This window comes from Propithecus coquereli, unplaced genomic scaffold, assembly GCF_000956105.1.
Source record: "Propithecus coquereli isolate 6110/MARCELLA unplaced genomic scaffold, Pcoq_1.0 Scaffold81, whole genome shotgun sequence".
Classification (NCBI taxonomy): Eukaryota; Metazoa; Chordata; class Mammalia; order Primates; family Indriidae; genus Propithecus; species Propithecus coquereli.
Genome location: NW_012154285.1, coordinates 9,490,269 through 9,503,371, shown reverse-complemented (window position 1 = coordinate 9,503,371; position 13,103 = coordinate 9,490,269). Strand labels below are relative to the sequence as shown.

The 13,103-nt window shown below is 36.6% G+C and overlaps 1 protein-coding gene across 1 annotated transcript in view; it reads left to right on the top strand.

Moving 5' to 3' along the window:
* Positions 1-13,103, top strand: part of MED13L (mediator complex subunit 13-like) — a 287,723-nt gene that overhangs the window by 237,400 nt on the left and 37,220 nt on the right. Inside the window, exons 10-14 of the mRNA XM_012663527.1 lie at positions 2,389-3,120; positions 3,919-4,144; positions 5,142-5,247; positions 5,564-5,688; positions 8,409-8,508. Coding sequence (XP_012518981.1) covers positions 2,389-3,120; positions 3,919-4,144; positions 5,142-5,247; positions 5,564-5,688; positions 8,409-8,508 — 1,289 coding nt within the window. The remainder of the gene's footprint in view (positions 1-2,388; positions 3,121-3,918; positions 4,145-5,141; positions 5,248-5,563; positions 5,689-8,408; positions 8,509-13,103) is intronic.

Here is a 13,103-nt window from a genome sequence, read left to right as displayed (position 1 = left end):
AAACTCATGATTGATTTTTCAGGGAGCTCGTTTTTGAAGAAGTTGTTTGCTCATTAAGGGTTCTCTCTCTGAGCATGTGAGAACCCCTCTCTGATCTTAGCATAGATATGGTATACTGCAGCTGAATACTTGCTTTTACTTTTGTCCATAGGCTGCTGTGAACTGTGTGACAATAAGTATTTCCCCATTAACGTTGATATATGGACAGCCCACAGCCAAGTTACGGCCCACCTTTTAGCACGTTCGTAGGATATAAATTGTAGTGCATTTAATTTGTGCCTTCATCTTACTTTTTCCTACTCTTTTCCTTAACCTAGATTTTTTTACTTTTAAAAAATAACATTTTTGTTGATTTATATGACATTTTTATTAGCTACCTGGCACTTTTTTTTAATCATTTTTAGGTACAAATAAATAATGCTTTTTCTTTTGTTTTCTGGAATTATTTATTTCCTCACAAAATTCCTATACCTTTGGGTCTTTTTTATAGCTGTGTGTATACCAGGGCACCATTCCATTGGCTTCCAAATTTTTATCCCTAGACCTAACTTTCACATAGTGTTATTTTTTAGGACGCCTTTAAGAAATATCCTTGATATTGATGTGTCTTTCCCCCCAAACCAGGAAGCCAATTGCAGTCATTTTTATCACAACTTTCCCTTCTCAGCTTAGAAACTTGATCATTTATTTTTCTTCATTTTCTGGATCTAGTCTGTCAGTGGATTTCGTAGTGACTTCCTTTGAAATATCTATTATGATCCTTTTCCCTCCCTTGTACTTTTAGCCACGGTGTATTTCTATGCTATCTGGCCCTTCTTTCTGCCACCCATCACCTGTATCGTGGACCTGATCTTCCTGCTGCCTGCTCCGGTCAGGTCCCTTTCCTGCTCAGAGTTTTGCCACGGTAGTCTCTTAACCTACCGATGCATTCCTTGTTCTAACTATTTTGCAAGGTAGCTGTGTCATTAAATACAGTTGAAAAAACTTGACTTTATATGATTATCCACTTTCAAAAAGTCCTTGCTTTGAAGATGGTATCATAAAATATCTATCAAAGGACTAGTATGGTTAAATGCTCTCTGAAAAAATCCACATTAGAAAGTTTTACATAAAAGACTTTTAGAGACTAGATTTTAAATAAGCACCTTTAGAAGATATAATTGAGATGTTTTCCAACCAGACATTCACATGTTACTAGGGTACCATGCCCTTTGGGCTTAAAGACAAGAAATCAGGAATTTTCATTTTATTTTTTTAGAGCAGCAAAGACTTTGGCAAGAGTGTTTTCAGATTATCTGTTGCAGGATTACCAAACCCATCATGGAATGGTCCAGTCCTCTCACTATTTAATGGCCTTATGGAGCAGAGCAGGGCAGCCATCCTGCTGTCCCACTAAACCATCCCATTATGCCACACAAATCCCTTTTACTGCCCACTAGGGCATCATTTAGTGCAATGCAGCAGTAATTTAATGCCACCCTAGTGGCCTCAGAGAGTTACTACTACACTGGCAGGAGAGCTCACATTTTTCCCTGGAAATGATTTATATATTGAGAAGAACTGGCTGACCTGCTATATAACTTTGTTGTACAGATTAAACCTTGGCATCATCTAGTGGGCCCTTACTGAGCCATTTCTCACGCCTGTGCTTGCCAAGAAGTATGTTAGGATGTGAACAGACTTGGTGTTCCTGCTTAGCTGGTGCAGGTGCATATGTGTATGTGTGTGGTTTTAGTGTTCACTCACAACTTTGTTACTTTTATCTCGTTTTAACGTTTGTCTGCAAGATCCGAAGTTGTCTTTTATCCCTTCTTTTATAGCTATAGTAGCATATAAGGTTTCTAGTCTTAGGATTTACCCACATTATCTTAGTTCACACTTTGAGGGCGAGTTGCATAGTTATTTTATTCCCAATTTATAATACTACCAGCCATTATAAGCCATTCTATGTTAGAGTTGGTAGAGTGTTGTAAAATAGAAATTGAAAACTTTCTCTTTTTTTTGGCAGATGATCATTACTCTACTCTTGTGGTTTTAAGATGGATTATGAGTAGCTTATCTAAGGCCCTCACCAAATTTTAGTGATTTGGAATTTTTCAAATTGCTAATTTGAAATTAGCAATGTATTAATTTATATTTCTTGTTAAGTCTATTTCTTACCTGCTTAACCTGTACATGATTGAGTCTTCATTTTTCATCAGGATGTATTGCGTTTTTTAATCATTATAAGTATAATTAAAACCTAGAGCCCTTTTAGATGTATTAATTCATCTAATGTATGCTTTAAAAGACATAACCTCTTGTCAGAGACACCTCTTTCGTAGTGTTATGATGATGCAGTTATTTTTATCTGTGTATTTGTTGACTTGATTTTAATTCTCATTTTAGGCATAAACTTTTAAAACGTTGTGCAGTAGGACCTAGTCGACCTCCCACAATATCTCAACCAGGGTTCAGTGCAGGAACATCATCATCTTCATCTTTACCGCCTCCTGCTTCTTCTAAGCACAAAACAACAGAAAGACAGGAAAAAGGAGACAAGTTGCAAAAGAGACCCTTGATACCATTTCACCATAGGCCCTCTGTGGCTGAAGAGTTATGCATGGAACAAGATACACCAGGACAGAAGCTAGGGTTGGCAGGGATAGACTCCTCCTTAGAGGTGTCTAGCAGTAGGAAGTATGATAAGCAAATGGCCGTGCCTTCCAGAAATACAAGCAAGCAAATGAATCTGAATCCTATGGATTCACCTCATTCCCCTATATCCCCTCTGCCGCCAACACTCAGCCCTCAACCACGAGGTCAGGAAACGGAGAGTTTGGACCCACCATCTGTTCCTGTGAATCCAGCCCTCTATGGAAATGGGCTAGAACTCCAGCCATTGTCTACTCTGGATGACAGAACTGTTCTCGTAGGCCAAAGACTGCCTCTGATGGCAGAGGTCAGCGAGACAGCCTTATATTGTGGGATTAGGCCGTCGAACCCAGAGTCATCAGATAAGTGGTGGCATAGTTATCGTCTCCCATCCAGTGATGATGCTGAGTTCAGGCCTCCAGAGCTCCAGGGTGAGAGATGTGATGCCAAAATGGAGGTAAACTCAGAGAGCACTGCATTGCAAAGGTAAGGCAACTCTCTGTGCCACCCACCTACCACCCACCAAAAAGGCATGGACTCCCTCCCATCTCTCCCTGCTAAACCTTCACATCCAAAGTGAAAGCGGCTTTTCTTCGCCATTCTAGACTCTACATGTAGAAAATGTTTAAAAGTCAAATGCTTTGTTTAATACACATGTCGTTTAAACATGCTGGCATATAAAGGTCTCATTGTGGCATTTTAGTACACTCAGTATGTATTAATTTATTTTTGGCCTACTGTTTGTTAATTAAAAAGACTATGGCTTTAGTAGACTTTCCATATTGCTGTCAGCGCTTTCTTTGTATGTTGACACTTTTGAGAAAGGCTTTGCATGCATTCAGGTATGTATCGTGTCTAGTAATAATAACATTCATAGTGCTTTTGAGCCAGCCATTATCATGAACACCATACACAGATTATCTCATTTAATCTTCACCACAATCATATTATTATATCAGTTTCATAAATGAGAAACCAGAATCATACAGTTAGCAAGTGACACAGATGGAATTTGAATGTAGGCAGTCTGTCCTGCGAACCCATGCTCTTGAGTGGAACCCATGGACTCAGAGACAAAGACATATATTCTTGACGAAGCCTACTCAGTTTTATTTAGTCATGAATGTAATCTCTAAAAGCAAATGACTGTACAGGTGAACTTTTAGTTTTGTTTTCAAGTTCAGTTGAAGCTTTATAATGCTTTAAGTCATAAATGCTGCTCTTTTTTTAAAAAAAAAATTTCAATCATTTTGTCTTGTTTAAATTGTCATTTTCTCTTTTTAGACTCTTAGCACAACCTAACAAGCGGTTTAAAATCTGGCAAGACAAGCAGCCCCATGTGCAGCCAGTCCACTTCCTTGACCCATTGCCTCTATCACAACAACCTGGAGACAGTCTGGGAGAAGTCAATGACCCATACACCTTTGAGGACGGTGACATAAAATACATCTTTACAGCCAACAAGAAATGCAAACAAGGGACGGAGAAAGATTCCCTGAAAAAGATTAAGGTACCATTTAACATAGAGTCCAGCACAGTGTGGGTTTCTATCTCTGTCAAGACAACATGTATGGGAAGACTTTGGAGGCAGAATGTTTGAGATAGTCTTGCCTGATTGCTCGGTCCCCATATTCATGCTCTTGGTACTATTGTATCGAACACCGTATTGTTCTTTTTTATGTCATGGCTCACCTTTGTTTAAAAGTCAGCCGAACATAAATGAAGCCTCATATTTTCCAGGCTATAGCTTGTACAGTGCATGTTTCCTCTCATATGCTAATTCCTGTTGGCCTATGCTCCCTGCTTATTTCTTTTTAAATATTATTCCAAAATACCCAAAACGTGAAGAGAAAATGTTGATAACAGTATCTCCTATTTATTGAGCACTTATTATGCTTACTGTGCTGAGCGCTATACCTATATATTCTCTGGATTAATATCAACACTACCCCATTGACTGTCAGTATTAATTTTACTGGTTTCATTGTCATAAAAATGAGTACTGGGCGTGTGTGCTGTCTTTAGCCTTAAATTTTAAGACATTCTAAAATGCTGAGCCACTGAAGGAGGTATTCTTGAGAGTAAAGGAAGTAAGACAATTTAAGAGGCCAGTATAGTTCAGGGGAATGCTTTTTGGATTCCTTTACAGAGATTTGTGTAGATCCAGAAAGCTTGATCTATAATTCAACATCTGAAATGTTATTAAAGGCAGCTTTTAACACCATGGCAGGTCTGTAATCAAATGCCACCAGTACTGTTTAGGCATAAAACAATGATTCACTCAGAATACCCCGTAGGATTGAGGGGAGAGTGGGGGAGTTCTTGGTTCTATTTAAATTCCAGAGAAAGGACATATCTTTTATTTCCTTTGGTTGCATAGACCATGGTTTATCATACTTGTGCTCATAACAAGTTCCATTCTACCCTCTAATTCTTTGTGTTCTCCCTCATATTCCACACTTTGGGTTGGTGTTCATGTGTTTTGTTTGGCTGAATTTATTATACAGTCAGAGGATGGATTTGGTACCAAGGATGTCACTACACCAGGTCATTCCACGCCGGTGCCTGATGGGAAAAATGCCATGTCTATTTTCAGTTCTGCTACTAAAACAGGTGTGTACAATGATTATTTGCCTCACTTGGATTGTTGCTAAAATAAAATACGAGGGAGATGCTTCCCTATTTGAAATTATATTCTTAGTGTAATAGCAATAATTTGATCTCATCTTTAATATATTTTTAATAGTTTGTTTTTCAGTTCCTTTCAAAACTGATAAACGTATTTGGAAATAATTGTCTCTAAATTTAAATAAAACCATAGGGAAAAAATTCACAGGCAGGTCTTGTTCGTTGAGATCCATGTCCTCTTCTCACTCCTTTTTGCTTGGTGAAGTTATTCATTCTGTTTCTTTTGCCTTCTTTCCTACAGACGTCCGGCAGGATAATGCTGCTGGCAGAGCTGGCTCCAGTAGCCTTACGCAGGTGACAGATTTGGCACCTTCCCTGCATGACTTAGACAACATCTTTGATAATTCCGATGACGACGAACTGGGGGTGAGTCTGCTGTAGCTACACATCTAAATGGGAGAACTTTGTTTCAGAGTCTCAGTATTTCTTTATGGTTTGGTTTATTGAATTTGGGGGCTCTTATTTTAGGTTCTGAATGTTCTTTAAAAGTGTATACTTTGAAAAGGTTCTAGAAGTTATTAGTGTAGTATCTAACACCTCTTGCATTTTGTTTATGGACGGCTCTTTTCCATTAGTGTTATTCCAGTTGTAAATACTGAAATCTTTCACATTTATTTTGATAAATTCTTCTACATATCATGTGACTATGATATAGTCATAGTAGAAATGTATTATGTAATCCTTTTAAATGAGATTTTTAAAATAATGCCCACATAACTTTTTATTTATCTAATAAGTTAAAGGTTAGTCTACATTTTGAGAGATATGCAAATATGATACTTTTTAGGATCATGACATCATGGTAGGAAAATGGTATTTATATACATAGAAGTTAAATAATATAAGGCATCATATGATTAAAGGGACATTTAAGAAAAATTATGGTTCTTTGGAGATCAGCTGAGCCAAGAAGAAATTTGTTTCCTCATCCCCCTAACCAACGTGTACATTTGGGTAAATATAAGTGCCTGTTACTTCTGGGGGACCTAGAGACAAGTAAAATAGGCTCTGTTTTCGAAGAAGTCAATTTATTAGTTTATTTTCTTTCAATTATTCACTTATCTACCTCCCTATTCATTTTACATACATTTATTAATCATTTGATGATTAATTCCTTTGTGGCAAGTACTAAGGCTAATCATTGAGGTTACAAATATGACTACATTACTGCCCTTATACTCGAGACACTCAACAGACCTAATGAGAAACAGCTTATAAAGTTATGGTGTACTTACTACATTGAGTGCAGTGATAGACCTGAATCCAAAGATGCTGGGTGTGCAAATACGAAGTGACAAGGGAGCAGGGTCTAAGTTAAGGCTTGAGGGTTAAGTAGGGATCAGATTTCTACAGCCCAGGAACTTTAAAATGTATATAATTAACAGATATTGTACACCATTAGTGTTATAAGTACTTAGAAGATGATGAGATCATAATGGCCTTGAAGAATGAATGCGACTTAAAATGTGGAAAGACTGGGGTCAGTGAGAGGCTGAGAGGGACATTAGTTTGAGTGTGGAATGAGCCTTAATTCAGCAACAGGAATGAACTATATTGGCTTTTGGGGGTAATGAATAGACCATTGGTCTGCTTTCTGATGGTGATCAGGGCTAGGAAGGTTATGGCCAGGAGTAGGGCTTTGGACTCTGCTGATAATATGTTCCTCTGAGGGTTGCTGAGTACATTGGTAGAGTTGAGTGCTATTTTTTATTCTCAATCTGATGTGTAGAAAACAAGAGTCCTCTATTTGGTAGCTTTTGTTGTATTGGAACACTAGAATCTGGATTCACACAGTGGCTACATGAAGGAAAAGGACATGGCAACGTGAAAAACTCCAGTAGAAGAAATGACTTATTTCTTTATTGTTGATTCAGGCATTGGAGATCTTTTTGAACTTGACTATCTACCGAAAGCCACAAACTGCCTGGGGTTAGGTTAGGGCCTTTGGTAATGATGATGGGAACAAATTGTGAAAAGAAAAGGAATCACAAATCAAAGAAGTAGGAAGAAGAGAACAAAAGCCAACACTGTGGAATGGCCCTGTACTGTTCACAGCCACTATCCCTAATGATTGCTGTCTGTGCTCTAGGCCATTGAACTTACTCTCTGTCTAAATTATGAGTTACTATTAGTCTTACTGAAGAAATGTTTACATTTTTGGAAAATATGTTTAGTAATGTTAATATGCAAAGGATGGTTGGATGTTGTTAATAGAATTTTCATTTCTCTGAAATGAGTATTTCTGCTTTTTTAGTCTGGCATTTAATAACATGAACAGTTTACCTTAGAATCTGTCCCTAATTCGTCTTACTAATAAATGGAGTTGGGAGGCTATTAAACAGGCTGAGTTTTCATCTCATGTGTCTTTCAATTTAATTTTACATTTCAACTCTGACATTGTGTAAGTATAAATAAATAAAAGGCCTTCTACTTGTAAGAATCCTTTTTTTTGCTTTATTTTATTACATTTTAATGTCACAAATTCATTTGATCTTAAAGATAATCTTGACTAGTAAGAGACTACATTTGTTTTGAATAACAGATCAGAGAAAAACATTCTATATATTTCAATAATTTTATGAAATAAGGTAATTTTTTGTAAAGAGGAATAGTAACTGTCAAAATACATATAGAAGGTACATAGTTTGTTATGGCGAAAAATAAAAAAAGAAAATTAATCTCTTTGAAGGGCCTGAGGTCCACTCTCTTAGTTGCCTGTGTCCAAACAGAAGGGAAACCAGACCAGTTGCCAGTTACTGCTGGAAGCACCACCCTAATGTAATCATCGTATCCATGAAACTACTCTTCTAATGACCTGGCAGGGAAGAACTGCTTAAGACTGGCATGCTCTTGCTTCCATGACACAGTCTGCTGTCACAAGATCCATGAAAAAAAGACGCGGTCACTCATTTTTTCATACTTGTAACCATCTCCTTTGTTTTGCTGCTGTTTTTTCTAGAAGTTCAGCTGGTGAATGCTGTGTAAGGAAGCACCTATCAATAGGCACATGCTAGGAAATATTTGACTGCTGCCCTACTTATATACAATTGTGTTACTCTGTTTTGATGATAATAATCTGTTCTTAGGCTGTATCACCCGCACTACGCTCATCAAAAATGCCTACAGTTGGGACAGAAGACCGACCTCTTGGGAAGGATGGAAGAGCTGCTGTTCCTTATCCGCCAAGTAAGTGGAGGAACTTGACTCAGCTTTTTTTGGGCTACTACCTGTAACTTATGTATAATGTTCTCACACTCAGTGATGCTTTATCTGAAATTCCCCTCCCTTTTTTTTTTCTTTTGACAGTATTCTAACTACAAATTAATGTTGGTATTCCTGAGATGGCATACAGTTAATCCTATATAGAAACATCTTAATTCGAGTTTCTTTTCCTTTGTTTTCAAATTAAGAATTAGCTTTTTTAGTTTAAAATGTGGGAAAAATGTTTGAGATTGTTTTTCTAACAGTCCTTTCCTAGTAGGATAAATGCTGCACAAGTAATTTTCAGAGTGATATTCTACTATGAGACTTTGTGTAAAATGTTTCAGTTTTCATAAATTTAATTCACTCAAGAATATTAAATATTTGTTTTCAGTGGTCATTTTCAAGATTCATAGTGAAATTTTTGTGTTTCCTTTTGAGATTAACTGGTTTTATTACATATGCTGGCAAAAAGAGAAACCTCCTTTTTTCTAGTATATTCTTTACCCTTAGAAACCACATTATTCTACAAGAGAAAAGTCAGGATAGCTTATGTGGATACTCTGAAGCAGAAACATAATTTCATTGCAAATCATTCTTTAAGACCTTTTCATTAACTTCAGCTAGTAATGAGAACAAATTGAGGGGAAAAACCACCATGTCATAGGGATGAGTCAAAAAGTTTTATGAACCTGTAAATGTAGTTCTGATTTACTCAAATGTAGAAGTGGGAAGTATACAGAGATTGGATTTTGACAGCTTTAGTGGATCCATAGATTTTTAAAATATGCAAAGCTTTCTCAGGCGTGACATGGGTGAAAATGAATAATGATAGCCAGCCAGTTGCTGTAGTTTTTTTAATTAAACATTTTTCTTTTTTTATTACACTGCAGTGCAGAATTTTGCAAACTTGGAACTTCACAGATTAAAAGAAACAGTATTAAAACAGATACATATGGAATAGGTCGGATGAGTGAATTTTTTTTTCCTTGTGTTGAACCTGTTAATCCTTTGCCCCTTTTGACATGAAGTGATACGTAGTGATGTGGAATGTTAAAATGTCCGATAACTCATCCAAGCTTATTTACTCACAGACGTTCTGCTAGTTAGTCGTTGCCCAGTAGAGTGTATTGCGTGCTCTGTCCTTTCTCTCATTTTTATCCAAAAAAGATTTGTTTTAAAAAGAAATTACTCAATATTTTATGATAAACTACAGGTCCTAAAAACTAATGAATTTGAAATATAGCACAGAAATATTAGCACTGGGAAAATCCAAATATACAAGAGTCAAGAGGATCTTTTTAATGTATACAAAGTATGTATGTAAATGTGTGTTTGTGAGAGTATATGTGTGTGTGGGGGGAGTGGGCATCAGTGCAGTGTTTCCTCCCAAGAAATGATGATGAAAATAAGCCTGGCAAGATGTTTTCGTCTTCACAATAGCTTTTTTGGATATTGAGGTGCAAGACAGATGTTTTATAAATTTAATGTCTAGAACAGCACTGTCCAATAGAAATATAAGATGAGCCAAATATGTAATTTTGCATTTTCTAGTAGCTGTGTTAAAGAAAAATAAGAGAAACACGTGAAACTAATTTAAGTAATATACAATATTTTATTTAACTTGATGTATTTAAAAATATTATAATTTTTACATGTAATCAGTATAAAAGTTACTGAGATATTTTACTTTTTTTTGTACAAAGCCTCTGGGATCCAGTCTGTATTTAGACATGCAGCCCAGCTCCATTTGGTCAAGCCCCGTGCTGCATGCTCCATGGTCACATGTGGCCATGCATACTGTGTTGGAAAGCACAGCTTCATGATTGTTCATCTGTGTATGTAATAATGAAGAAAGCAGCAAATAGTAATGAATAGGTTTAGTTTAGCATCAAGTTTTTGTTAAGGTAGTATTGTGTTATAATAAAGTAACAAAAACTGAAGAGTTTTCCTTAGGTTTTATTATTAACCACTTATGAATTTCTACCTTTGAAAGAGTGTCAATTTGAAGTATGATGTCTTTGAATAGGCAACATGAAAGACCTGGAGTTTTGATTGGCTTCATTTATTTTTTCTCCTAGAGCACTTACTAGTTGGAAGGGACTCTACTAGGTTCTCTGGGATGGGGAGAATACTAAAAAATCAGTGATACTGCCTCCGTTGGAGGGCTTCATTCCTGAACATGAATACTTTGCAGTACAGGATAGAGGGTGGTTTGTGTCCTTAATGAGTTCCAGCCAAAGTGCAGTAGATCTTGAAGGACAAGCAGGGTAGAAGTAAGTAGAGCATTGTGGGCCAGACAGCTCACCTTTGTCCAGGGGTGGGGAACTTTTTCATGTTGGAAGGCCACATTAATTTAGCTGTAATGAAATAAGGCCGCATTCAAGAAACTTCAATTAGATGTACTTAAAAATGTATATTATTTTATAAGAATCTACTCTTGTACTTAATAATTTCAAAAAATGAAAACTATTAATTTTAAACTTAACTAACCTTTTAATGACTTTGTTCTGTCTGCTTTCTGTTGGAAAGCATTTGAATTTTGGTTGCAGCATGGAGGTCTGCAGTTTCAGTTGATCTTCTAGGTGGGTGTCAGTCATTTGTGATCTTAAGGGCGTCCTGATTTGGGTTAGGTAGGAGAATGTAGATTTGCAGCAATAAGTGGTTGAAAAGCAAGAAAGCATTTTTCAGGCATGTTGCCAAAGGTGTGAGTATTCTACTACATTTTTCCATATTTCAGTTGGATCTTTCTTAGCATCAGACAATGACTTTAAAATGTTATCTACTGAGAGCTCGGTCAATTCCATCTGTAGTTCTTTAGGAGCCTTGGTGATATCAACTAGGTGGGGCTGAAATGCTAATTTGAGTGTGATGTCATGATTCTCAAAGTCAGTGAACTTTTCATTGTATTCTCCAGTTAATAGGTCTCTAACAGCTGCATATTCTTCAAACGATTTGCATATATCATCCTCATCAGTGACTTTTGCTAACTGGGGAAAATGTTCATCCGAAATTTCCTTTTGAAATGTGTTTTGATAAAAGATAGCTTTTTTTGAAATGGTTGGATTTTTTGCCACATATTATATATAGACTCTTTTACCTTGCAAAGGAATATTCAAGTCATTTTGATTTGACATGATATCACACAGAAATGCTGCATTCCTATGGAAATCTTCTCTCAATAATTCACATTTGCTGATTCTGTTCTTCATAAAATTTAACTGTCTGTTCTTGCAGAGATAAAATTTTGGCTAACATCTGTCCCTGCAATACCCAACTCACTTTAGATATGGCAAATCCACACTGAATATTTTATGGTTTAACTTCGGCCTGTTATGAAACTGAGGATGCCGAGTTGATATAGTTAACAATAGTTACAATTCGTTGCAAAGTGTCACTTAAAATAGTAGCTTTAGCACAGAGATTTTGCTGATGCAAGATACAATGAAAAAAATGAGAGCATCTGGATCTGTTAATACTGTTTTTTTAATCTGTGCAATAAACCCTTCATGTTTTCCTGTCATAGAAGGTGCACCATCTGTACATAACTCACTAATTTGCAATTCAGTCCAACTTCACAATATTTATCTTGAAAGTTGTTGAAGATTTCTATTCCCTGTTTCCTAGTCCCAAGAGTGCCCAAAGCGAGTAACCCTTTGTAGCAAAGAAAATCTTCAGTTATGACTTGAATGAAGTATAAAACCTGCGCCGAGTCAGTAGTATCAGTCAGTTCATCCAAAGTGATCGAATAATATATGTTTTCCTTTTGAAGTACTGCATGAAGTTGTTCTGTTAAGTTGGAGGTTAATTCATGCTGCCAGTCATTCTCCTTGAAAGAGGTAGTTGTACTTTGAAACTTTATTGGGGTCTAAACATCCTACAGCTTCGACAGTGCATTCTTTCGCAATTTCTACATTACTGAATGACTTCCCTTTTTTCCCCTAGTTGGTAAGCTACTTTGTAAGTTGATTCAGTTGCATTATTTCCAGGCCTTATTGCTGCTTGAAAGACTTATGTTTGCTTTCGCTTTTCATCTTTTAATTTCTGCAGTACAACTTTTCATGCGTCTCCCTCTAATTTAAAATATCTGTGGTCCTTACGAGTGTAATAATGCTGATGAGCATTGAATTTCTTTAATGTTGATATTGCAGTATCTCAAAGCAAGCAAATCATCTTATCTTTAGCAGAAACAAGATAATATTGCAATTCCCAATCCTCATTAAAAAATCTGTTTTCTTCCTTCAGCGTCCTCTTGGTCTTCTTTGACATGATGGGCTGTTAAGCAGACAGAATGAAAAAATACTGTTGAACTGTGCAAGTATCTACAAATTCCACTTTAAACAGAAACACAGTGCAAAAGCTGATGGAGACTGGTGTGCTCGACCCCCATAAACTCTTGCCAGCCAGCCTTGTGTGGTAGTGGCACTGTCAGGCAGGGGGAGTTAGAACTAAATCATGAGTGTAGCAGCAATCAGTTTAGCCCTTATGGCCTACTAATGTTCTAATTGTGCTGGTCAATCTAGGAGGATTATTTTGTTGAAACTTCCTTTATTCTTTGGTATTTTAAATATAAAAGATGA